Below are 27,826 nucleotides of genomic sequence, written 5' to 3'. Positions count from 1 at the left end.
GGGGAGAGGGAGCCGGGCGGTTCCTCCCGGGTGCGGAGCGAGGTGTGCTCGGCCTCAGCGTTCCGAGAAAGAGACGAAAAAGTTCTACTTGTATTCGGCACCGAAAACCGGAAAGTGTGTTGTCTAAACAGTTGTGCGATTTAATGATTTCTTTACAAACTCGCCCACGAAAATCACTTTTTAATACTACGTAAACCACCTGCGTGTGTAAGACGGGGCAGCAGTTATGACCTGCGGTTCTCAACAGGAGATGTTGGTCCCGGGAAGTGAAAGTACCGCACGTGGAGTTGAGGCGCTGATCCCCTGAGCGACTCCAGCTGGGACCCGGAACCGCGAGCGCAGGGTTTAGGTTCAGAGCCTTCGCTCTCAGCCGCGGGAAGGGGTGCAGGGCGACATTTGAAGGCTCAAGAGTCCAGCCTGCTGCCTCATCCACTTTTTTTTTTGAAAGCCTTCCATCATGTGTGTACTTTGCTTGAAAGATTATTTTAAAGCACATGTCCTGTTTTTGCCAATTGACAGCTGTTTCCATAGAAACTAGACAAGAAATCGTCATTTCCAGCAAGAGTTGTTAGAACTGTCTTCTAGGCTTCAGCTGTGAGTGCCAGAGTGTTGTACTTGCTCATTCTGAGAAGGTACTTAAAGAATTGAGGATCTGAAGTGTTCTCCGAGGCTAACAATCCGAATTGTTAATTTTCTCACATCATTAATTTTGTAATCCTCGGAGTCTGCCGGCGATGTTTGTTGACCTGCCATAATTCTGTGAGCCCTAATTCTTTCTTAGATGCTGTGTGCTGTAGTGATTGGCTCTACAATATGTAGAAATAGACTTCTCCCCATGTTCCTTACCCTGTCTTGCGGATAAACCAGGGCTTACAAAATGTCAGGTACTGTCTTTAGTTCGAGCGACACTTGTCAGCGATATAAATGATGATGATTTTAATTATATACAGACAGTGGGGCTTTTGCTCTTCTGTCAGTAAAATAAAAGTTTCCACACATCATGAGAGATGAGCAGAAGTTGGCTTGTTGTAGGAGCAGAGCTAAGCAGTGTGAATAGACGTGCATGGGTATAGATATGAGAGCTTTCTTTCCCGGGTGACTCTGTCAACAGAGGTCCTGGATCTTAGCAGTGGGTGAAAGGAACTTGGGAATGGTGTCTGAGAAATAGTGGGAAGCAAGTATTATGGAGTATGTTGAAGCCAATAGAAAATCAGTGGAAATTGCAAAAATAGTTACTCATTTGGGGTTTACAGAAGTAATACACTGTGTAAAAAATTTACACAGATGGAAATACTAAATCCTTATAACTACCGTCCTGCTACCCCACGTACTCATTACAAATAGGCTGTGTATGTTCCTTAAGAAGTATTTATTTTTGTACAGATTAGCATATTTTGTCATTACTATTTTTACAAATCAGGCAGGGATTTTTGTCTGTTTTGTTCTCCACAGTAATCCCTGCCACCCAGAATATTGTCTGGCATGTAATAGGCCCTAATGAAATGTTGAAATGACAATATAGTATTTAGCAACTTGGAGGGAATGAATGAATCAATGGAGAATATAATTCAGAGGTCAGACACTGAATGAGGTAAGTGAATGTTTGGTCAAGGTGATCAGATATCTTTAAAGTTAGTTGCCACCATTTAGAAATTGATGACTTTCACATGGAATCTGAGTTTCTGGCTTTCCTTGGGAGTTTTAAGACATTTGGTAACGTGAGGTTCATGTTCCACCGTGCTTGCCGTACCTCCTCTAGATGAGTAGCACTCTGCATTCGCATCAGCCAGCTTTAACTGATACTCTGCAGCTCGCACCCTCAAACCTATACTGCTCAGTACAATAGCCACTCATCTCACGCAGTATGGCCATTCAACTTTCATTAAAATGAAGTTAACTAAAAATTCTGTTTCTCCGATGTGCCAGCCACATTTCCAGTGCCCAGTAGCACGGGCAGGGGTACCGTACTGGACAGCACGGAGCCAGATCTCTGCTGTTGCACCCAGTTTCATCGTGCAATGATGCTTTAGACCTTTGAGTTTGCCTCTCTTGCAGAACAGAGGATTTGCAACTAGCATGTATTTTAATTATTTTTAAATTTGCCTGTCTGTTGTGACACAGATCTCCATCTTTGAAACGACAGGGTAGTATTTTAGCAGTGTAGGACTGACTTTATGTGAACTGAACTAGATTCTGTTGTCTGGCATTTTAGAAAGATTGCTTTAGCTGTAGTTTGTGGGATGAGCTGGGGAGGAAGCATTTGGTGGTGGATGAAGCAGAGTGGTTAGAGAGTATGTAGTAACCAACAGCCTAAGGTTGCACAGCCCAGGAAGAGCTGGATTGAGAGCATAAGGAGGTGGAATTGACAGGACTGATTTAATGTGGGCTCAGATCTTTTGTACGTTAATAGTCATTAGAGATAATCCAATATTTTCAGGATCTGATTCATTGTTCAAAAGTGGGAAATTTGTAAACTATAGAAAGGACCCTTGGGTAGTTCCAATACTAATGTAAGATATTAAAATGGTGTCAGTTTGTAATATAAGCTAATGTGTAAATGTTATATGCCATGGAAATATCTGAGGAACAAGGGAGGTCTTATTTATTCATTAGCATCTCCTTCTCTCCGCAGTCCCTGTCTCCTGTCTCCTCCTCCCTGGTTCCCTACCTCCACTTCCTTAACTTCCTCCTCTTCCTGCCTCTTTGTAGTCCCTCACTTGTCTCTTTTCCACACATACATTCCCATTTTTTTCTGCACACTACTTTTGCAAAGCTTTGTGTTTGCTTTTTGCTTTGTTTTACCTTAGCACCAACTGTTGCTCCTATTTTTACATGCCCGTGCGTTCCAATGTTGGATATTGTCTTACATAAAATATTTTCTTTGTCAGATACTGATTTCTAAGTTTGTGGTTAGTGGCAGGGGTTACTGGGACAAACATGAATCTTTGGGCCCATCTAAGCTTAGGCTGTAATTGAGCAAATATCTAAAGTTTATCTTCCATATAAGTCTTCATATTTGACATAATGGAAAGAAAACATTTGTGTAGTTTTTGCAGTTTGATTTCTAGTAGAAAGGCTAAAAATACTCTCCTAATTAAAACAGTTTTAAATTTTTTTACATCTACCCAAATGGCATAAAATATAATAGTTGCCCTTCTTATCCAATCTGCTATATTGACATTCCTTCCCCTTTTTATTCATACAATACATGGCACTTAATGAGGAACTGTATTTTATTTCCCCCCTAATAGTCCTAGGTTCATTTTTGCCTTCTCAACTAGATAACCTCTATGATCACAAGGACTGTATTTCATGTGGCTTCTATAACTCCCATGCCATCTAGCCAAAGAAAAACCTTGCTAGCTACCCAGAAACATCATGATGATCACATAAAATTAGAATGGAACTGAGGGAATCTTGTCATCTAATGACATTGTATCTGTTGTAATGCTTGGTGAATAAATATTTTTCACAGATATTTATGTTTTTTTGTGTGTGTTTCAGATAAGCAAAAGAAAGATGAGCTTCATTTATGGACTGCAGTCTACCAGAAACGCTTTTCTCTTCCGATTTAATCTACTGGGCAGCTGGAGAAAGCGGAACTCACTGGCAGTAACTTTAGCAGGCTGCCGTCAGTTTCAAAATCTCTCTCTAGTAAATAAAAATCAGGGGCTTACATCATTCACTTGGTGTGACAGGTTGACATTTCTGCGTGGAAACTCCCATATTAACAGGACTTTCGATAACGGAAGACCAGAGTGCTTCTCACATGCCAAGAGTAAGGACATGTGGGTGATTACCCACAACTGTACCTCGAGGAATGACTCTTTTCCAAGATGGGTACTGACCAAAGAAGGTGCAGTTGCTCCTGCCCTTCCTCCTGCCCTTGCAGCTTGGTGTCCTGTGCCCTGTTCTCTGGTAAGATCTGCCAGGAATTTCCATACTTCTCCACGGATTCAAGCTGCTCCCATTCCTCTCCTGTTGGTCCTTCTAAAGCCACTGCAGAAACTACTTGCAATCATCGTGGGCAGGTAAAATACTTTGTTAAAAAGTGTTTTTATTTGTATTGCCTTTTTTGTTTGTATTCACATTTTGTATCAACTTGTACTAATTCTTAAAAAGTAAACTTTGTTATTTACAAATGTGTACTTTTAAAGAAGCCATATTCTCATATTTAGCTTAAAATTAAATTCTAAATGGTAAGTTATACCCAATTTTATATGTAATTTAATAATGTTGAAGCTTATTTTCTGCATATTTATTGTATAGAGATGTGATCTTTAAGAAGTTATTACATATTGCTATAGATATTTTAAAAGATTTTATATTTGTAATTAGAAGGATTGGAAGTATTTATAATAACTGATGTATAGGAATAGTATTTATAAACATTGCCTTTTACTTCGTGGTATTTGAGACAAAGAATCATGAAACTGGGGAAATTTACTTACATAAGTAAAAGCTCATACCTAGCTAAGTTAACTCTTAAACCATGAATATTTATTTTTCTATTCTGTTTTCAGAAATATTTGTTATTTTATCTTGGTAGGTTTTTTTTAATAGTGGTTACTATTTTTATGTTAAATACCACTACTTCTTTTTTAACCCTGCTTCTCATTTAGTGAAGACGGAAAAAAAGCTATCTCTTCATAAAGATTAAAAAAAAATTTTTTTTTTTTTTTCTGAGACAGGGTTTTGCTGTGTAGTCCCAGGCTGGTCTTCAACTCTCTATATAGTCAGACTAGCCTCAAACTTATGACAGTCCTCCTGCCTCAGCCTCCCAAGTGCTGGGATTACAGGTAGGCTCCACTATGTCCCGGATCTGTTCATGAAGATTTGAGTTTGATAACTATGAAGGCCCTTCTTATCCTCTTGTTTTTTCCTACTAAAAACCCATTTTACTTTTAATAAAAAATCCAGACTGTCTCTTCTGTAACTTATGCGTTTATTTCTTGGAACGATAGCTTTCTGATTTCTAGTGTATTTTTGTCCTTTTCAATTCTTTATTTTTAATTTTGCTTTTGTTACTGCTGTAAGCCACCTAAAATTTCCTTTTAGAATACGTTCTGCCTGCATTATAAATGATCAGTAATGTCACATAAAGTTTTAAATAGGAAATTAGTATGCTTCACAATTTGATTTATGTCCCTTATGGTTTGAACACTGTTCAAAGGCATTTATGTCTGTCGCTGTGACAAAATACCTGAGAAAATCCCCCTAAGTGGAGGTGGAAAGGTTTATTTCAGCTCATGGTTCCATTGTGTGGCTGCTGGCCCTGGTGCTTTGGGTCTGTGGTGGCACATTACACCATGGGGACAGGGAACACAGCAAAGGAGGCCTGCTTCCCTCATGGTGGCCAGGAAGTAAAAGGAAACAAGGCTGGGGTTTTAGTGTCCCCTGAAGGGCACATTTTCTGTGGCCCAATTTCCTTCCACTGGGCCCCACCTCCTAATGGTTTTGCCTGTCCATTTGTGCCATAGGCTGACAACCATGCTTTAATCCATGGCCTGAGGGCCCCGCTTTCAGACTGTAGCATTCAGTCAGAATACTGTGAGAACTTTAAGAAGTTGTTTTGTAAAATGAATTTTTGTCAAGAGAATGATGTATATGTGTTAAATTTTTATTATGATTTTACAGATGAACTCACAAGAATTTTTGTCCCACTGTTGAAAACATTCCTTGCTGTCAAAATGTTTTTGAACTCACTGAGCATTAGAGAGTACCTGGTACAGAGACTGGACCTTCTCAGACATTGTCTATAGATAAGGAAATCACCCATCTCCTTATTTACAGTGTTGCTCATCATATTACCTCTCCTTTCTCTTATCCTAGAAAGACAGTGGAGTTTCCACTTCTGAGAAACATTTATTTCCAAAATTAATGCTGAGGTAGTTTCCTTTGTACTTTGCTAAAGCAGTGGCGGATTGTGCCCGAAAGTCTGAAGGGCCGTGGAAGAATAGTGGTTAAAAGTATAGCTCTATTGTGCAGTGACCCTCAGGCGATTATTGGATATTTATCTCTATGATGTGGCTAAGTGGTCAGACTCAGCATTGTCCTGTCTTCATTCTCTCTCATTACCTCTGTGACCCTGGGCAAGGTACTTCTCTGTGTCTCATTTTTATAACTCAGCTTTTAGGAAGATTAAATGAGATGACATGTGTAATGTGAAGAGTCCTTTGCATGTGGTAAATAGTTAATAAATATTAATTAGCGGTAGTTGTCATAAAAGAACTACTCATTTAGTCTTTGTCCTTAAAATAGATAAAGAAGTTCACGAGCTTCAGAATTTTTAACTGTGGCTGTCTGTAGTTGCTTTTCTTTCACCATTTAGCTAAGAATTTTATAAATTAAAAAGTCATCTCCACAGAGACTGTATCATAAAGATTTAAGTGTTTGATGCTATAGAACTCTAGGGTGTGCATTTGCATTTAGGTGATATGTACTCCTATAATTACTAGCACTTTGCATTTCTCTTTTGCTCTAGGGGCATAAGGAAATGGTGGCAGGCACTTCCTCCTAACAAAAAGGAGCTATTTAGAGAGAGTGTGAGGAGGAATAAATGGAAGCTGTTTCTTGGTTTGAGTACCTGTGGACTGTTATTTGTAATGTTTTATTGTACTCACCTGGAAGTGAGCCCAATCACAGGAAGGAAAAAGCTACTATTGCTGGGGAAGGAGCATTTCAGAATTTTCTCAGAACTGGAATATAAAGCAGTAAGTAGTAAGAGTTGTTAGATTTCTTAAGGAAAGCAGAAAAGTTTCTTAAATATGAAAGATGCATTAGTTTTAAATTTTATACTTTGATACGAAATTAACATCTTTTTCCCAGAAGGCCTCAGATCTTTCACACTTAGTATTCCTGCTGTCTTTATTGCTTTCTTCCCCTTTGCCCAGATGTCACCTGTCTAGCATGTCGTGTTTACTGTCGCTCTTTCAGGGAAGCCTTCCTTCATGATTCATAGTAGCTTGGCAGGGTCATAGACCAGGCACTAGAGGGTATTCTTTGTGTGTGTGTGTGTGTGTGTGTGTGTGTGTGTGTGTCCTTGTTTTTTAAAGTTTGGAGGAGAAGATACAGTATAGTTGGTCCAGTATCTACTTCTTTGGAGATGAACTGCAGTGCTATCAATGACACAAAGGCAAACCAGATATTGATATACAAAAAACCAGGTAATAGCAACAACTATACCACCCTGGCAATAGCAAGAAGATCAGAAACAATAATAGAATCTAAGAATGTAGATATAAATATACCAGAAAAAAATAAAAGCTACCCTTGTAACACCCTTAACCATAAAGATCTATATTTATAATAGATGAAAAGACAACCCACATATTGACATGCAATACATATCTGCTAAATGCAACTATTAGACCACCATTAGCAATAGAAAAGAATTCAACAGTAATAGCATAGAGTTAACTGAATATGTAAAGACTACTTAAGATTAGTAAAGGTGGAGAGGGTGAGGAACAGATGAATGAAAGAAAATTTGAAAAATAATGAAAAGGAAGGGGAGAGAGAAAAGAGATGAAGGATCTTATTGAGTAAAAGAAAAACTGTGTAAAAGTGACAAAAGAACTACTAAGGGGGAAAAATAGGAAAACTGAGGGAAAATAAAGAATAAAAAGAAAAGATAGAATGAAAAGAAAAAACCCCCAAAGCTCCCAAAATACCAGTGAAGGAACAGAAGTGGGGGCAGGAAAGAAGAGAAGGGAGAGGAGGAAGAGAGGGAGGAGGGGAGAAGAGGAGAGAGAGAGAGAGAGAGAGAGAGAGAGAGAGAGAGAGAGAGAGAGAGAGAGAGAGAGAGAGAAAAGGCAGACAGAAAGAAGTCCCCAAACAATTCCTTTATGTTTTTGAACAAGTGGTTCTTTTGCAAGATCTGCAGTATTGGAATCTACCAGATATGAGGGAGAAATCACGAGTCACTGCTATGACCTATTGTTTCCACACTCATTTTGTGTGTATGCCGGGGCCCCATCCCACCTTTCTTGCTGGTTGTGGTGGGTCAACATGTTCACTCTAGGACTTTATAGACATTCTGTATGTTGCCAGTTTCCATGTCTAGAGGGCATCCTTTGTCATGCTGAACTGTGAGCCAGCTCCTTTGTAGATGGGCTGCATACTTGGTGCTAGCAGGGTTAGGTCTTCTCCTTTTTTCTTTCTTTCTGCTATGCTTTTCCTTTGAGTTGCTTACCTGAGGGTAACTTAACTATTTGCTTTGGCAATTTATTATATTTTCTGAGTACAAAATGAAGTTAGAATTCAGAAATCTTAACCCCTTGAAAAGTATAACTCAGGGAGTTACACATTTTGAACTCTGGTGAATTCTTTGAGAATGAAAATGTCATTCTATCTCCAGTGCACAGCATCTCCCTAGTATTTGCTCAGTTTTTTTTTTTTTCCTAAATTGTCATTTGTAAGCTTTGCTTGACAGCTTCAACATGGTTAGCTCTTTGTGTCTTTTTACTCCAAATGAGCTTCAGAGTTTAATCAAAGGAAAATTATCATTAAAAAGAGAAATAGTACTGGCTTTTCACTATAAAATTGTTCTTAATCAAGCTAAGACCAATCTCCTGTAGTGGAGTATATACAGAGATTTGAAATGTTTTCTAGAATTTAGTCTAGTAGGCAAGTATAAGAAAAGTGTTCTGGAAAGATTGAGACAACCCTTACATTAAATTAATGCATTTTCTAGCATTCTTATTGCTAAGAATTTTTTAAAAATATATTTATATATGTATATATTTATACATATGTGTATATGTAGAAATAGATGTTTCTTTAATATTTAATCTACAAATATGCCTGCCTGATATGAAAGTTCAATCACATTATAGACATACTGTAAAGAACTATGATTATACATAATCTTAGCTACTCAGGAAGGTTAATAAATAATGGATTTTTTAAAAATTTCAGGCAGTTGACATTGATGAATAATGCCTTAAAATACTGATGTAAAAAGTATTTTAAATTCATACCTTTAAAATTATGTGTTTTTATAGTAGCTCAAAGGTTACCAACTTGTTGATTGATATATGAAAGAATTGTACATTTTATAGAAATTAAAGTAATATTCTCAGAATATTTTAAATTTTCTCCATATACTTGAAAGGATCTCTCACGAGTATAGATTAAAAAAAAAGGTGTCTTTGCATATAATGTGGCTGTGGCTAGTCTTAACAGCATCATTTAGAGAAAACGATATGCCCATTAGTTCTGAGATTTCAGTAATTTCATTTAGTCTGTGTGAATAAAACACTTTAAAATTAATGAAATGTCTTTTTTGGGTCTAAGTTTAATCTTCATATAAGTTTAGGGTGTTTTTCTATTTAATGTGTTATAAGTAGTAATTTCTTTTTATATCTTGTTTTTTTATGTGAAGTCATTGTTCTTAGACAGTGTTTTTCTGAAATACTTAAGGAAGTAGAAATAATATTTAAGCATTTTACATGTGGACAGGTTGAAAGGATGAAATTTTGATTTCAATACATATATATGAAAAATCTTAGTATTAGAATTTATTCCTTTGTGAAAAACCACATTGACCTTGCATGAATAATTCAAATTTGACAAATCTGAGCATTTAATGTATTCAAATTTTTGCATAATTAAAAATTAAAATGTTCAACACTAAGCAGCCATATAGCTATCCATGAAGCAATATAAATGTTTTATAGAGCTAAAACTCTTAAAATGATTACTTTGCTTTAATCTTTCAGTGGATGGAAGAATTTAAGAATGACATGCTAACTGAGAAAGACCCTCGACACCTGGCTGTTAAAGAAGTGGTCTATCATCTCGTTGAATGCAATAAGGATATCCCAGAAATCTCTGAGATCAATTGGATTATTCATGTGGTTGATTCCCCAACTATTATAAATGCCTTTGTGCTTCCTGTGAGTGTTCTCAAGCACATTTTTATTGTTGAATTTAATGTCCTTATTTTTTTATGGTGTTCTAATTGTTTACCTTATTTTCTTTATGGCACAGAATGGACAAGTGTTTGTTTTCACGGGGCTTTTAAATAGTGTAACTGATATTCATCAGCTTTCCTTCCTTCTGGGCCATGAAATAGCACATGCAATACTTGGGCATGCTGTAAGTACCTAAAATGAATGTTCAGTTGTTGAAATATTGCTTTGAAGTTAGCAAGTTAACGTTGTTTAAAGAACTGGATCTTCAGTTTACTTTCTTTTCTTTTAATGATGAAATTTTAGTTTTTAATTTCTTGCTTTATTCTATTACCTGAAAAAATATGACTGTCTAATTTTAAGAATTTTTATGATATTTAATATTTGATACTGGATAATTACAGTTTCTTAAAAATACTATTTTATCACTTGTCTTTTTTGCTAAAAGGTAATTATTTTCAACCTCTCAAATTAGATTTTAACTTTCCATAATTATTAGCATACTTGTAATCTAGTCAGCAAAATTAATTGTAGGAAAGTGATTTGAGTATATCAGTTTTCTTCCTTTTTATTCATTCTCAGAGGATAGCTTAGAGCATCTCTGAAAATATCTAGAATGACATACCATATATAATTAATGCAGAGTAATATTGGTACCTTGTCGTCTTACAGTTTACTGGGTCTAGTCACATGTATCTTCTTATTCACGACTTTAATACTTCATGTAATATGTATTTATTATCCCTGTTTTACATATGAGGAAACTAATACTTAAAAGACTCCAAATAACACAACTAACCTGACAAAGTGGCCAACTTGGGACTTTAAGCCAAGTCTTCCATATGCAAGTCAGCATCTTCCTTTCATGCAGTTGTCTGGTTGTTGCTGGTACCCTTTGTCGAATTTGCAATGAATGATGCATGTTCCTGTAATTATACATCTATTTGGCTTGGCATGAGATCAAGAAAACATTTATTTTAATAATTTAAAAATTTTTATTCATTAAAAAATATGAATGACTCTTTCCACAATAGAGAGAAATGCATTTTGTTTCATTGGAAACATAAGGTAAACAGAATTATGAAATGCCAAATCTGAAATGTAAATAATATTAACATCAAATGAAAATGATGATGTTCATAATCCTTCTAAAAGTCATCTCTAATTCTGCCTAATCTTAGAGGAGGTGTGTTACAGAAAGTTGTATTTTTATGAAGCACAGATAATAATTATCTTTCTTATTTTTCTTAGTTATAAGGACCTTTGAAAAATATTTTTGTTAAATATATACAAGGACAAAGCTAAGCAATCAATAGTGTCATTATGTGCACTCATATCTTTCAAGTAATAGTGTCATACCTGCAAAAACAAATCAGTTTTTTCTCTTCAGCATTTAAAAGTTGTTACTCTCAGTACATTTGTTTTCTGGCATGCAGCTCAATGCTTTATATTCATTGTATTGCTGTCATCTCTATCAGTGCAAGAACAATAATTAGATGAGACATAAAATGCAAATAGCAGCCTTAATAGAAAATAGTTATTAGTATTTCTTTGCCAGAGGTCTTTATTATCAACACAGTATTTTCTCTTTTGAGAGTCTCAATTTAGAGTCAATCTAACCTTTTATGTTTTCATTCTACACAGATTTTTAAGATTTTCTAGTTTTTTTAAGACTGCATAGTAGCAACTATGGTCTTTAATAATAGCAAGGACTTTTTGTTCTATAGTGACTCTCATTTTGAGTTTTACTCTTTTATTCTTTGTGTTAGAATAATTCCATCATTGTTCTGCACAACACACTGTTCTTATGAAGCAAAGTATTTTTGTGAGGACAGATTATATCGTTAAAGGACATAGTTTAAATCATTGGCTTTAGTTTTCAGCCATGTCTCATATATTCAGGTAATGACTGCCATATTGTTAACATCAGCATTGCATTAGCATTTACTAATACACTTTAACAGTGAACAATGAAAAATGCAGTGTATTCAACTTGCATTAGACATTACAACTCTAAACAACTGTGTTACAGCTGGGCATGGTGGTGATGTCTGTAACCCCAGCATTTGAGAGGTTGATGCAGAAGGATCACAAGTTTGAAGCCAGGCTGGGCATCACAGTGAGTTTGAGGCCAGCCTGTATCATATAGTGAGACCTTATCTCAAAAAAAAAAAAAAAAAAAAAAAAAAAAAAAAAATAAAGAGGTTGATGCAGAAGGATCACAAGTTTGAAGCCAGGCTGGGCATCACAGTGAGTTTGAGGCCAGCCTGTATCATATAGTGAGACCTTATCTCAAAAAAAAAAAAAAAACAACAACAAAATAAAAAATAAAAAATAGAAAGGTATTTTATGTAAAACCTGTTTTGGTTATTGCCATAAGTAAATACAAAAATTCATAGAACTCAATTCTTCGGTGAGAAATACTGAACTTATAAAATTACTGACTTGTTTAAATCATACTTTCATATATTAGGTCATAAAGATCAAAAGGCTTTTAAAATAAGTTTTCAGTCTTTCTGGATTGTTCTTTGTTTAAGAGTAGTGTTTAGTCTTTATCAAAACTATAAATACAATAAATGTGCTTATTTGATATTTAGAGAAGATGTAGATATCAGAAACTAAAACTGCCTCATTTTGACTCTTGGTCCTTTCACTAACATCTATGTGAATTTGAGCTGTTGTTTTTAACCTCTTTCTATGTAAGTTTCTTTATCTATAGAATAGAAATAATTGTACCACTTCACAGAATGTGCTTGTTAATATAAGAAATTGCAAGTGAATGAACTTGTTATTGTTTCTGACTGATAATGATGTGGTATATGTTAGTTACATGTGTGAATGGCTAAGATAAACAAGGGAAAAGAACAGACTGAGAACAGATAAGTATATTGAAGGAAAAACTGGGATCATAATTGTGAAGGACAGACACATGGAATTATTTAATGTGTTTACTCATGATAACTAGAATATATAAGCATATACTGTCTCAGTTTATTAAAATTAACTGTAATTTTTGTTATTTTCATTATTCTCAGGCAGAAAAGGCTAGTATGGCTCATTTGTTGGATTTCCTGGGCATGATTTTTCTCACAATGATATGGGCCATTTGTCCACGAGATAGCTTGGCAATTTTGGGCCAGTGGGTACAGTCTAAATTGCAAGAGGTAAGTCTGAGGTAATAACTTGAATTTATAATGATCTGTTTTGAGGATTTTATGCTATTACTGTAAAGCACAAATACCAAGAATGTTTTCACTTTTTATCAGAAAATAGATGTACCTAGTTTTAGTGTCTTATAATTTCTCATCTTTAGAAGATATTCTTATATGTGAACATTTAAGTTAAGGAATACTACATCTCTCATATAAAGCACATTAATGAGTTTAATAGAGAACACTTTAATAGCAAAAACCTAGGAAATGTCACAATGTAAGATAACTTGTGATCTTTGCTCCATTTAGTTCAGAGTTAACCAGCACCTAATCTCCCTCAAAAGTTTTATAAACCTCATGATTGTAAAGATGAAAAGAGCCATCATTAACTTTGTTTTTATGACCAGGAATGCCCCTTTCCCTGGGCTAGAATAGATAGCTAGACAAATTTTAAAGGTAAACTCCCCTAACAACAAAGGAGTGCTGCATCTGAGTTGATATTCAACTGTCTTGAGACCATAATCAACAATGTGGATTGTAAGAATGAAATGTAACCACCTGAATGAAGTCAAAGTTGTAAAGCCCTATAAAAGGAGGAGTTGTAACCCAGTGTGTGGTCGATCCAGGCACTGCTTATGTGCCATCTACCCTCGTCGATGAGTAAATTTGTTATTTTATTTCCATTCTGCTGCCTCTGTGTATGCCTCTCACTTGCAAATTCCTTCTGTAACAAGTTAGAGGGGTATGGTGTATTTTTGCTTAATTTTGTTTGATAGTACCAGGGAATGCTGAACTATATCCCCAGGCCCCTTTTAATTTTTATTTTGAGATAGGGTCTCGCTACGTTGCCCAGGATGGCTTCAAACTTGTGGTCTTCTCCCTCAAGTCCTTGAGTATCTGGGATCACAGGGTTGTACTGTGATTCCTGGTTGTATTATTTTTTTCATGGTTGCTGGACAGAGAGCAAACCCACCACTTGACTCTTCTCTTCCTAGTGTGACCATGGTGTGCCGCATTTTGATGGGGAACTTTTTAAAGAAACTTCTGAGTTCAAACTAACATTCATGGGACTGGCTAAAGGCATTTTACCATCCTCCTCTCCTGCTGACTCCCAGTTAAACTAACATTGCTTCAAAAATGTTGGAAGAACAGTTTTACTAGGGATTTGTTAACTTTTGTTCTTAGTGTTTGTGTATAATGACAAGCATCCCAAACATAGTTCCTCGTCTTATTCAAAACACTATCACTGAGAGGAGTTCTTGAGATCTTTGTAACTGTTTTGTTAACCATGATTAATTATTTTATTGTACATCTTCAGATACTCCTCTTGTTCTGGGATGTTTGGTTATTTAGGAACAGTCTGTTGTTTGTTTAATGATTTGTGGATCACCCATCAGAATGCCATCTGTGGGCTGTTCAGCTCTAATGTGCAAAATTCTGAGACAAATTGCTTTTCAGATTAGATTACTCTTATTCAGCATTGCCATATTCATTGACTTCATTTATATGGAAATAAAAGTTCTCAAAGGCAGAAAGACTGTTTACTGCTGTAGTTGATCAAACCTCATGGTTTGAACATTATTTCTGTCACTGGACTACTGGGATGCTAAAGAAGTTCATGTAGTTTCCTCCATCTCCCTGTAGATTGCTTTTTCTTAATGGAATCAGATTTGTTTATAACAAAGATATTGTATAGCTATTGTCACTTGAAATAATTAATGAATTCTGCCTCTTCGGGATAATTCTTCAATTTAGCAATTAAATTGAAAATAACGTAGGAATAATTTCTATATGAATTCTTTTTTTTCCTACGTGAAGGCCCCTCCATAATTTTGATGATAGATGTTTCTCTCTCTGCTTCCTATGATGAGGGAACAGAAGTGAATAGTGGAGGTGAGCCATTATTAGGGTGCTGGAATTGCCTACACTCCTTTCCTATTTAATCAGATTGTGATAATAGAACACGGAAGGCAGGATTTTTGTCATCTGAGAACCCCTGGAATCTTGAACTGGGTAATTGTGGTGGGGAGTTGTCCCACTCATTGTAGGATATTTAGCAGCATATCTGGCCTCTATGGACTAGATGCCTTTGTCTCCCCAGCCCCAGCTGTTATAGTAAAAAACACCTCAAACACTTAGGAATGTCCCTAGAGGACACAATCACCAATTTAAAAACCAATGACTTAAGGCATTTAACACAGTACCTGAATACATAGTAAGGACTCAGCAGATACAAGCTACTATTAATTTTATTATTGCCACATTGAATCCTTGCAAATCTGAGAGTTTGGCACTATTATTTGCTCTGTTTTCCATATGATGCTTCTGGCTCTCCTTGAAAGTGTTTTAAGTCAGTTATATGATTGGTAGACTGGATGGAGTACATGCAGACTACTCACTGAGAGTGAGACCTAAAACAGCCATGATTGAGAAGGAGGAAGGTTGTATCTAATGCCATGTACTGTGGACCACATTGATCATTTGCTGGTCATCACAGTTATATACCTGTCCTTGAAAAATTGCTCTCCCAATTAACAGGCTTTTCTCAAAAATCTTGTCTATTGATCCATCTCTTGAAAAGTTTTAGTACTTACTGAAAATTACAATTTAACTGGAAAGTGTTCTCATAAATAATAGTAATTAGGAAAATTAAAGTTAATATATCTATTTATATTTTTTATTTAAACAGAAGAAGATTTTATTTTCCTAACTAGTCAATACTTGGAAAAGGAAATTAAGCTAATTTATCAAAGAAAGAACATTCTGCTATATGGTTAATTTTCTTATTGAAATACATTCTCTAGTAGTGTCATTAGCCATTATATGCCTATATTTTTCAATTTTTATTTAAAATTAGAACAAAATGTTCCTTGACCATATTAAAAGCTCTCATTAATAAAGTTTCCTGGAGAACCCTCTGTTCAGCAGATGGAGATTATAATAATGGAAATTAACTTATGAGAGATTTTCTGGAATTCATAGGCAAGACTTTTTCTATTTTCTTCCATGTGTTTAAAGTATTTGATGGAGAAAAATAAAGATTGTGTGTATATATATATATATAATATATACTTTTTTTTATACCATTGTGTTCTTCAAGTGTTAATTATAGAGTATAGAAATTTTAGCTACTCCATGAAATTATTTTTTAAAAATCTCAGTTCATTACTCCTTTTATTATAAAATAAATTACCTTAATGGGGTTTTTCTATTCTATTTCTTCTTAGTATATGTTTGATAGACCATACAATAGAACATTGGAAACTGAAGCAGATAAAATTGGACTACAGCTTGCTGCAAAGGTAAAATGATTAATAGTTGAAAATACATTGTTCTTCCTATAGAAAATGATAAATATGTGTTGTCTTAATGTTTGGCATGGGCAGAGAATGAGAGCTGATCTATATTAAGCACTTTGTGAGCACATTGCTACAACAAAATATCAGAAGCAACTACTAACTTATAAACTAGAAAAGGTTTATTTAACTCACAGCTTTGGAGGTTGAAAGGCATTTGTTCAGTTCCAGTGCAAGCAGAAGGTAGTGGCACAGTATGGGAATGACACATGTAGAAGCAAAATGGTCATGTCTGGAAATGGAGCAGAGAGAGGGGACACAATTCTTCAAAGTTCTCGTCAAGGGCATATTCCAGTGACCTAAGGATCTTCCACTAATGCCCACCTGCCCAAGGTTCTACCACATCCCAGTAGCACTGCCCTGAGCCAAGCCCTTAATTGTAATGAACCCATTGGTGTCATGCAGACCCCACCCAACCATAGTACCCTTTATGCATTCTTTTTAACTCTATAAAAGTTGAAGATTATGGTCCTTGAGAGAATACATAACTAAAGATACTCATTTAACTCTCTTCTATATATGAAGTTGTATTATGCTTTTGACAGAATATATACAGTTATAGTGCTGTCATTGTAAGAGCATATAAAAATGTCTTAATCTTTTATTGGAAAGGAGTTTTTACATGTATATATTTTTTGGTTACAGACAGGAAATTTGTAAATTGAAATTTATAAGCATATAGTTATGTAATGTCCCAAATCCTTTTTAAAACTTGTGCCCTCTGGAAAGTTAATGCTGTCTTTATATTATTCCTCTCCCTTGATTTTTAATCTGAGGAAGCTTTTTGAGTTAATAAGATGATGTGTATCTGTTTTTTCCCACCTGGAGAAAGGTGAATTCTACTATCATGATCATGGCTGAACAAACTTAAGTTTCTTCTACTTATTTAAATGGTAGAAGAACAATCAGGTATTTTTATTATTACATCTGACTTTTTTTCTCCCAATTCTAGGCCTTTACTTTTTTTAAAAATTGGCTTTATTCCTCTCTACTGAACAGGGCTCTTCAGATTTCGCTATTATTTTACTCACCAGTAATAACTGAGTTATTATAGAATTATCATTAGAAGTAAAAGTACATTTAAAAAGTATAAACAATGCTGTTTAGCATATTAAATGCAAGTCTTAAGTGAGTCTTTAATTTCCAGTAGTTATTAGAAATCACTACTCTGAGCCTCTCATTATGAGTTATTGATTTAATTTTGTAAATCTTGATTTAACTCATTGGCAAACCAAAAATGGCTTTTTGAATGTTAAATGAATAGGATTAAGTGAATTATTGGGCTGCATGTATTCAGGGGCTCCCAAATAAAGGCCACAGGTTTGCTGCATCAAGAATTTCCTAGGGCTGGGGATTTAGCTCAGAGGTTCCACTGCCTGCCTTGCAAGCATAAGGACCCGAGTTCGATATCCGGTACCAAAAAACAACAAAAAAAAATTTCCTAATTCTTCATCTACCAAATTTCCCCTCTATGTTAAGCACATTCTGTGTTCTGGTTAAGAAGCGTTTATCTTGATGCTTTGTCCTTGCCTTACTTCTAAGAAACTTTATTGTTTAGTTATCATATGAAAAGACAAATATTTTTTCCATGTGGATAGCTAGTAGACTCCATTTTTCTACCACATTGGTTTGTTATTGTCTTTAATCCAATACCACAACATCTCTGTGTTTTGTAGTAAGTGTTGGTATGTAATAGTTTCTGACGTTCAGTTTGTTGCTCTGCAGCACTGACCTGGCTATTCTTGAATCTTTGCATTTCCATATAAGGCTTAGTTGCAGTTTATTGAATTACACATCCATACAAAAACATGGGATTTTGATTAGAATTGCTTTGCATTTGTACCTCAGTTTGGGGACAGTTGACTAGTATCTATCATACTGAGTTTTCCCATCCATGGACATGGTATATTTGTCCATTTATTTAGGTGTTCTTTAAGTATTGTCAATACTAGCTTGAATCTTTTTTGTATATAGGAGTTCCATATATTTTGTAGATTTGTTGTAAGTTTTTGATTTTGTGATTGTATCATTATAAAAATAAATTGCTTGTGTCTAGAAATACAATGATTTATATGTCTGACTTCATATCTAGCAACCTTTATTTCTTCTTTTCCATTGTATATACTTTTATCCATTTTATTCTTTTTTTTTTTTTTTTTTTTTTTTTTTTTTTTTTTGGTACTGGGGATTGAACTTGGGTCCTTGCGCTTGCAGAGCAGGCCACTGAACTGCTGAGCTAAATCCCCGGCCCTATCCATCGTATTCTAGTATCTATCAACTTCAATCCAAAGTTGATGGTGGGAAGTTTTGTTCCTGCTTTTAGGGTAAAGAAAACATTTAGTATTTACCATCAATTGTGATGTTTTTTGTGAACTTTGTAATAGGTTTTGATCACATGAATTTTCTATTTCTAATTTTTTAAGAGATTTAAAACATTATGAACAAGTGATGAATTTCATCAATAACATTTGCTGCATTTATTGAGATAGTTATGTGATTTTTCTCCTTTAATCTGATAATGTGACAGATTTAATGACAGTCCCGTAATTCTAGCACTTGGGAGGTTGAAGAGGCAGAGGCAGGAGGATCACTACCAGTTCAAGGCCAGCCTGAAAAACATAGTGATAACCTGTCTCAAATAAACCAGAAAAACAAAAAAAGTCAAACTTTTGATCTTGGAAATCTAATTTTGTCAATTATGTATTGTCCTTTAGTGTATTACTAGAATTGGTTTGCTAATGTTTAGATTAGAATGTTTGTATCTATGTTTATGGGACATAATGGTCCAGAATTTTGGTTTTTAGTAGTGTCTTACCCAGGTTGCATAAAATGAGTTGGGAAGTGTAGTTCATTTTTCTCTGCAAATTTGTTTCTCGGCCTTTTGGCTAAGATCAAGTGCATTTTTCTCTGCAAGAATTTATATAGAAGTAGTGTTAGTTATTTTTCAGATATTTGGAGAATTGACCTATAATTTCTTTTTGTGATTGTCTTTAGCTATGCATGTAGTCTCTAATAGATACAGATTATTCATAATTTTTTTTTCTGTGTCAGTATTTTTGTAGTCTTATTTTACTGAGAATTTGTTTCTAAATTTTCTGTATTTTTAATATCTAGAGGATACCTGTATTTTACATATTACATTTTAAATGTTCTTCTGGTTTCTAGTATTGGTGATCTGTGCCTTTTTTGCTAGAGTTTAGCTCTTTTTAAAATCATTTAAAAAACTTTCCTTTGGCTGTTCATATTCTCTATTATGTTTTTTTCCTGTTTTACCAGTTGCTTTATTTTTTCCCTGTGCTTACTTCGAGTTTCACATGCTATTCTTTTCCCTTGCTTCTTAAGAGGGTTACTTACATGATTGATTTTTAAACTGTTTTGCTTTTCTTGTACAGATACTCAACTTACAGAGGGGTTATTTTGCTATAAACTTGTCATAAGTTGAAAAGTGCATTTATGCTGTTGTTTGACGTGCCCTCCACAGGCCCATATTTTTAAAGGGTGTGGTTCCCAATCTGTGATAGCCATTGGGAATTGGCAGAACGTTTAAGAGGTGAGGCCTACTGAGAGGAAGTTAGGTCATTCGAGGCATTTGTGGGACATAATGTCCTTTGAAGGGACTACTGGAGCTTTCGCTCACTCCTGTTTTTCTTTTTCCACTACTTGGTCACCATTAGATGAATAGACCTCCTTTGTTACAGGTTTCTGTCATAATATATTATGCTGCCACAGTCCCAAAACAACAAGGACAAGCAATTATGGACTGAAACCTCTCAAACTGTGAGCCAGAATAAATCATATCTCTTTTTAAGTTGATTGTCTCAAATGTTTTGTCACAGTGATAGAAAGCTAACACAGTTTAATACACATAACTTACTAAGTATCATAGCTTAGCAGCACACTACATTGTAGAGTATCAGTGGTTTACTCTTATGATCATATGGTTGTGGCTTATTAGCTAGCCCAGGAAAAGATCAAAACTGAAAATTTGAAGTGTAGTTTCTCTTGAATGCCTATCACTTTGTTATTGTAAAGTTGAAAAACTAAGTTGAACCATGTTAAGTTGGGGACTCACTCTCTATCTCTCTCTCTCTCTCTCTCTATATATATATATATATATTTAAGGCACTCTATCTCTCTCTCTCTCTCTCTCTCTATATATATATATATATATATTTAAGGCTGTGCTTTTTTCACTAAGAGTTTTGATACTTGTCCTGTTATATAGGTCTTGATATATTATTTTTTTCTTTACTTTAAAATACATTGTTTTCACTATGATTTCTTTTGCTCTTGATTTATAGGTATTAGTGTTTGAACAATTCATGATTTTATGGAATCCTTATGTGTTAGTCACTTTCCCATTGCTGGGATAAAATACTCCACACTTGCAATGTACAGGAGGAATTTTGGCACATGGCTTAAGTGGGTTCAGTCAGGCACAAATCATAACATCTTGCTTTGTGAATCAGCATGTGATCAAGATTATTAAAATGGCATGTGCTTGTGATTAGAGCCTGCCATTGTGGATGTGTGTTCTACAGACATCAGTTTTGTCAAGGTTGTTAATCTTGTTGTTTTGGGTCTTCTATATTCTTTTTTTCCAGATACCAAGAGAGGTTTATTAACTGTTTCATTGAGGTTGTAGATTTTCTTTTTCTCCTTTTAGTTTTATCAGCTTTTGCTTTGTATATCATCTTTTGTTTGTTTGTTTGTTTGTTTGAGACAGGGACTCACTATGTAGTTGATACTGACCTGGAACTAACTATGTAGCCCAGGGTGGTCTTGAACTCACAGTGATCCTCCTGCCTCAGCCTCCCAAGTGCTGAGATTACAGGCGTGTGCCACCATGCCTGGCTTGTATATCATCTTATGATTGTTTTTACCACACATATTTGGGATTGTTAGATCTTCCTAGTGGATTGACTTTTTTAACAACATAAAATTCCTTTTGTCTCAAGTAGTGCTTCTTGCATAATGTCTACTTTTTTCTCTATTAATATTGTTATCTCAGCTTTCATTTTGTTAGTGCTGGAATGTATATCTTTTTCATTCTCTTTGCATTGTGTGTGTGTGTGTGTGTGTGTGTGTGTGTGTGTGTGTGTGTCTGTGTGTGTGAACAGTGCTAGGGATCAAACCCAGGGCCTTGTATGTTACTAAGCAAACACCCTACCACCGAACTGCATTCCTAGCCTAAGCTTTCTGTGATCTTATGTGTGTATGTCTTGTACACAGATCATTCTTGTTTTCTTTCTTTAACCTTTGCCTTTTGGGGGATGTATTTAATCTACTTTTCAGTTTAATTTATATTTATTATTGACTAATGATTTGGAGTATACTTTTCCATGCGTATTGGGTATTCATATATCTTTCTTTGTTAATTGTCAATTCAGACATTTTGTCTGAGTCCATTCTGAGTCCATTACACTCCTTTGGTGACTGATTACTGAAGCTGTCATGGCTACTCAAGTTCATTCTATGAAAAGCATAGATACCTAGTTAACGCACAGTTGCCTAATAACACAGTTAACCCACAGTTGTCCCATTCCATATGGAGGGGTGATTTCCTCAATATTTTTCTGATTTTTTTCCTACTGGTCTGTTTTTGAGAGAGGAATTAAAAATCTTTTAAGTGTGATTGTAGATGTTTTTCCTTTCAGTTCTTTAAAGTTTTTTTGTTTTTTGTTTTTTTTGGTACTGGGGATTGAACTCCAGACCTTGTGGCAGGCAGTAGAACCACTGAGCTAAATCTCTGGCCCTGTAAAGTTTTGCTCTGTGTAATTTGAAGCTGTGTGTTAGGTACATACTTGTTTGGGACTGTTTTATTTTCTTGAATTGACTGATCCTTATGAAATATTTCATCTTGTGGTTAGTAATACTTCTTTGTTTGAAGTCTATTTTGCTTGACTTTAATACTTACGTATATTACCATGTCAGTTTTATTACGTGTTACTACTATATTCACTTGGTATATATTTTTCTACTCATTATTTTCAGGTGTTTGAATTTTTACATTTAATATGCATTTCTTGTAGACAGCGTTTCACTAGGTTTTTGCTTTGTTGTTTACTTGTCTGATAATCTCTGCCTTTAGATTGAAGTGCATAGTGCATTTATATATAATTAAATACTATTGCTTGTGTTTAGGTCTGCCAACTTGGTATTTGTTTTTTGTCTTTTTTTGTTTGTTTGTTTCCCTGTTTTTCTCCCTTTCTGCCTTATTTTATGTCAATGAAATAGCCTTTTTATGGCTTTCTAATGACAGTAGTATGGCTTGTAACTAGATGTCTCCCGAAAGTCATATGTGTCCATAGTGGGGCTTTTTCGAGGTGGCTGGATCTAGGGTATATGAATGTGGATTAAGAGTGTGATAACTAAATTGTTTAGCATTATCGTGGGTAAGGGGATGCCTCACCCTGGGTGTGGGAGACACTACCCAAAAGACTTGTAGCCTAGATGGAATAAAAATGAAAGCAAAGCTGCTGCTTGCTGTTTCTTGCCTGATTTGCTGTGGATGATTTTTCCTTTGTGCCTGCTCTGTAGTGCCACCCTGCTTTTGAGTCCTACAGCTATGGACTGAAACCTCTATATACTGTGAGCTGAAATAAACATTTCCTCCTTTAACTTGTGGGTGTCTGGTATTTGGTCCAGGGATGAGAAAAAAAGTAAGACAGATAGAAAGATAACTCTTGCATTGTTTTTAGACATATTCTCTGGGTATGGCAGTATGCATCTTTAATACATCCAAATCTACTTGTGGTTGATATTGAATAATTTCTGAGAAAACATAGGAACTTTACAATTATATATCTGGCCAACTTCAAGTGGATGTGATAAAAGAATGGTGAATGTTTAAATTAAAATATTTATTAAAGTGAAAGATACATTGCCGTCATACCCCCCCAAATACTCCCCACACTTCCAGCACATTTATCTTATCCTTCTTGTCACTTTCTGAAGTAGCTCTGTACATCCTCTTTTGTGAGTATCTTCATTTGCACCGTTGTGGCTGACTTGATGTTCTGAATCAGTGCAAAATATTTGCCTTTCATGGTCATTTTGACTTTGGGGAAGAGCCAGAAGTTAAACAGTGCCAGACCTTTGAATAAAATGGATGAGGCCACAGTGTAATGTTTTTATTTCAGATAAATTGCATACAGGAAGTGGTATGTGGCATGGAGCAGTGTCATGATGGGGGATGAAACTGCCCATGTCTTAGGCTATTTTCTACATATATCATTTCTTAAATGCTCTAATAAGCCCTTATAATAGTGAACGTTCACTAGTGTTTTTGGATACAAATTCAGCTTGCACAGTTCTATCAAGGTCAAAAACCACAGTCAGTATCACCTTGATGTTGGATCATGATTGACCTACTTTTTTCGCTTGAGAACTAGGTGATCTCCATTGACATCTCTGAACCTTCATCTCAGGATCATAACCACAGACACACATTTCCCCTCCTGTGATGACATCTCTTAAAAGGTCGAATCCAAAGCAGCATGATTGCACAACTCCAATACGATGGACAGAATTTTATGTCCATGCATTATTCATGATCCATGACTCAGCACACTTTAAGACACAGCTTCTCGAAACTGTAGTTCAAACTGACTGTACCAAACAGGGTGAAACTTGTTGCACACACTGTAATTAAGGTACTTACCACCTTAATACCTTAGTATGCTGCTTCTCGTATTGAAGATCCCTATTTTTTTCTTTTTTTTTTTTTTTTGGAGACATGATCTCGCTATGTAGTCCCGGCTGACCTCAGACTCTCAGCAGTCCTCTTCCTGCTGGGATTGCAGGTATGCACCACCATGTTCACCTCAGATCCCTGCCTTTCTGTTGGATGGCACTGAGCAGCAGCACTCACTGTGTTTTTGATCATGTGTACTGTATATAGCAAAGCTACACTCTGGGTTTTGTTTCCTTGCCTCTGAGAATTTCCTCTTGAATTCCAACTGTACCTATTTCAGGTTCTCTCCACAGATTCTTTGAGCCCATAGGACTTCAGCTTCTTGTTGCTGAAACTGCTCCTAGTTTATGAATATGCTGACGGATGGGAGGGGGAAGCGGCAGCTTTACAGAGCTGGTCTCCATAATCTGTTTTGTAAAAGTAGAATTCCCTCTGGTCTTTGCCAGCTTTTCCACAACTCTACCGCCACATCCTCTTCAGATTTCTTCTCCTTTTGTCAGATGCCAATTAGGGATTTGGGCAGAGTTGACACAGTTTTTTACTTGTTTTATTGTTCTTTAACTGTAAGAATTTCTGGGTATAGAGTTCTCACTGATATTCTATCTCTGAGCTATGTTCTCTGGACCTGTCGCTGGGGAGGCTATTTTCCACTCCTATTTTCTGTGACTTTCTTCATTCTAGCCAGGCAATACCCTTAGGCCAGAAAGCCATGGAGTCTTAAGTCTATTTCTTCAAAGATTTTTCAGTGTTGCATTCTCTTCTGGCTTCCATTAATTCTTCTATACTTCCCTGTGTCTTTAGTTGTTATTGATAATCAGGTTTTTACTGTCATGTGCTGTGGAATTCACATTACCACTTCCCTTTTCTTTCACTAATGGAAGCTTCACACCTTGTTCAGGCATATATTTTCAGGGCATAAAATTTTAAGTTAGCAGTTTTTCTTTTGGCATGTTAATGATGACATTCCAATGTTTGTCCTTTCTCTTCCCTTCTCTTTCCCCCTTTCTTTTTCTAGCTGTCAGTCTTTCCATTGTTTCTTAAAAGGCAGTGAGGTTTTTTTTTTCCCCCATGGTGGCTAAAATTTTCTATTTGTCTTCGCTTTTCTGTAGTTTGACTGTCTGTATATGTATTCTTTGTAGTTATTGTACTTGCCATGACTGTATATTTTTTTATCACTGTTGTCTTTTCATCACTGTTACTTTTCTCATTGATGAGACAAAATACTCTACACCCAAAGTTGAATGGAGAAAGGTTTATTTAGCTCACAGTTTATAGTGGTTTCAGTTCATAGTTGGCTGGCTTCAAGGCAGGGTGGCGTGGCAGACGGGCATCACAGAGGATAAACAGTTCATGGCAGGCAGAAGACAGCAAAAGCTAGCAGGCAACCGCAAGAAGCCTGTTTCTGTGCCTTATGTCTTATTGAGTCTAACTGCCCTTAGTGTGTGTAACATGTACACCCTGAATCTTACACTCTTAATCCTAGCATTTCACTGTGAATCAATACCAGCATCACAAGCTGTAGATCCAGCTACCTCTGAAAAGCCCCACCTATGACTGCATGAGGCTTTGGAGGTACATCTAGAAACAAGCCATCACAACTGGGAAATTCTCAGCCATTATGTTTTAACATATTTTCTTGCTCCATTTTTTCTGTTCCTTTCTTCTGGAATTGTGATTATACGCATTAGACTCCAATATTTCTCTTACTTTTATTTTTTCTATTTTACATTATTTGTCAATATTTCAGCATGTTGGTTTTTTTTTTTTTTAGCTGTCCTGCAGTTCACTAATCTTATTTTCAGTTGGGTTCATTATGAATTAAACTCATTTTAAGGTTTAAATTTTTATTATTGTATCTTCTTGAATTTCCATTTGATTCTTTATAAGATTCAGTTCTCTGGTGAATTTCTCCATTTTGCCATATTTTCTCTATTTATATTTTTTGAATATTTTCATCATACTATCTGCTAACTAATATGTGTATTGTGTCTGAGTCTGTTTCTGTGGTCTGTATTGCCTTTAGTCATGCTTCTTGGTAGGGTTGCTTATTTTTAACTGAATGCTGGATATTTCACATAAGTAGATGCATTGGCTCTAAAAGGATATTTTCTTCCACCAAGGGGGATTCTCCTTGTATTTGGTGGATACACTGAGTGGAGCAGATCGCTTCACTCAGTCAACGCTGATCATCTTTGCATTTGTCAGAGGGTTGCCATTCTGGAAAGCCTCTTGAAGGCCTTGAGTAATACCTTATTTCTCCTGAACTTTATCTTTTTGTTCTCCTAGTGCTAAGAGACTGCTGAGGTCTCTATTCAGTTTTTTGAGCTACTTTTTGTTTAACTTCTTTACCCCTTATCTGGGCAGTTTGAGAACAGTAAACTAGCCTTAAATCTTGCTTGTGTCTCCCTTATCTTTTGAGCTTGACTTTTCAAATTCTGGCTGCCTTGATGAGTTGATTTCTAGGTGTTGGTGTTCTAGCCTTGTCAGGTACCAAGTACTTTCCTTAGCTACTTATTTCTAGTTGAATTTCAGTTGAATTCTGCTCACACTTTCAGCCTCTTGCCTTTCACTGCTTAAAACTCCTCAAAGTTTCTGAGGGCAAGAACTACACAAAGGTCAGACTTCCTTTAGTGGGCTTTCTTTCTCTTAGGGGGTTTGGCTTCTCCATCCTCACTAACTCAAACCTTTGAACAAGTACACTTTTCAATGTAGATTTTCTGGTTGTTTTTGGCAGGAACATTGGTCTACTAGAAGATACTTTATTACTGCTAGAAGAGGAAATCCCCATCTTATCATTTTAATAGCTACCTGATATTCTGTAATATAGATAATACATTTAATTATTTACTTATTAATGAGCTGTGTGAATTATTTCCATTTTTGGGTTGTTATAAACAGTTCTGAAAAAGGTATTGTCATTCATATATCCTTGAGCTTCCACAAGTTTTTATAGCTGTAGGATAGATAACTATAAATAAAATTGCTAAAATCATCACTTTTATGTTTAAAAGATGCTGCCAGTTATTTCAAAATGTTAATAGCAAATCTCACCAACATATGAGAATGCTTGTTTTCATATACCAATATCAACATTGTTTTTAATTTTTAATTTTTTATCAATTTGGGCAAAAAATATCACATTACTTTTAAAATTTGTGTTTTTCTTACCTCGTGGTAAATTGAAATACATTTTCTCATTTTTATTGGCTGTTTTCTTTCCTCTTTTGCAGATTGCCTTTTATGTTTTGCTGGGTAGTTTTTTAAAAAAGGTATATTCTAGACTCTGTACTTGGACATTCTGAATCAGTAGATAGATGATGATGCTCTAGTCTGAAAGTATTTAAGAGTAACCAAGTTATTCTGATACCCAGGCAGATTTGGACTTTACTACTATAAATATTCGAACTCCAGTTTGTGTTTTGGGGTGGCTTGGAAAGTTCAATTTTCTGTTTTATTCGAAATAGAAGAATGAATTTAAAGAAGTTAGTGAAGAAATACTAATATTCCTTTGGTTATTTATAATTACAAGCCTTTTTTTTTTTAAAAAAAGCGTACCTGTTTCATAAAATAAAAGTATATCTGTTTAGATAAAACTATGATTCTGTTTTCTAAAGCACACTGGCTCTTGTTGTGTTGTGTGTAATGCATGGCTTTCTGCCAGTTTTGATAATATAGTCTATTTAGTTCAAAGGAGAAAGAGCCATTTTT

General features: G+C 35.4%; 1 protein-coding gene across 2 annotated transcripts in view; it reads left to right on the top strand.

The window, feature by feature from the left end:
- Nucleotides 1–6: 6 nt before the first annotated feature.
- Oma1 (OMA1 zinc metallopeptidase) overlaps nt 7–27,826 on the top strand; it is a 68,331-nt gene continuing 40,511 nt past the window's right edge. The window contains exons 1-8 of one of the 2 annotated variants that reach the window (XM_010610476.3): nt 7–759; nt 1,453–1,591; nt 3,505–4,031; nt 6,485–6,713; nt 9,723–9,899; nt 9,994–10,101; nt 12,950–13,078; nt 16,294–16,368. In XM_010610476.3, the coding sequence (XP_010608778.1) occupies nt 3,520–4,031; nt 6,485–6,713; nt 9,723–9,899; nt 9,994–10,101; nt 12,950–13,078; nt 16,294–16,368 (1,230 nt within the window). In that variant the 5' untranslated portion in view covers nt 7–759; nt 1,453–1,591; nt 3,505–3,519. Of the gene's footprint in view, nt 885–1,452; nt 1,592–3,504; nt 4,032–6,484; nt 6,714–9,722; nt 9,900–9,993; nt 10,102–12,949; nt 13,079–16,293; nt 16,369–27,826 lie in introns of both variants that reach the window. The other variant, XM_010610475.3, reaches the window with a different exon arrangement.

The sequence above is a fragment of the Fukomys damarensis genome, unplaced genomic scaffold (genome assembly GCF_012274545.1).
Source record: "Fukomys damarensis isolate Sample0158 unplaced genomic scaffold, DMR_v1.0_HiC HiC_scaffold_23, whole genome shotgun sequence".
Taxonomy (NCBI): Eukaryota; Metazoa; Chordata; class Mammalia; order Rodentia; family Bathyergidae; genus Fukomys; species Fukomys damarensis.
This window is presented reverse-complemented; position numbering and strand designations above follow the sequence as displayed.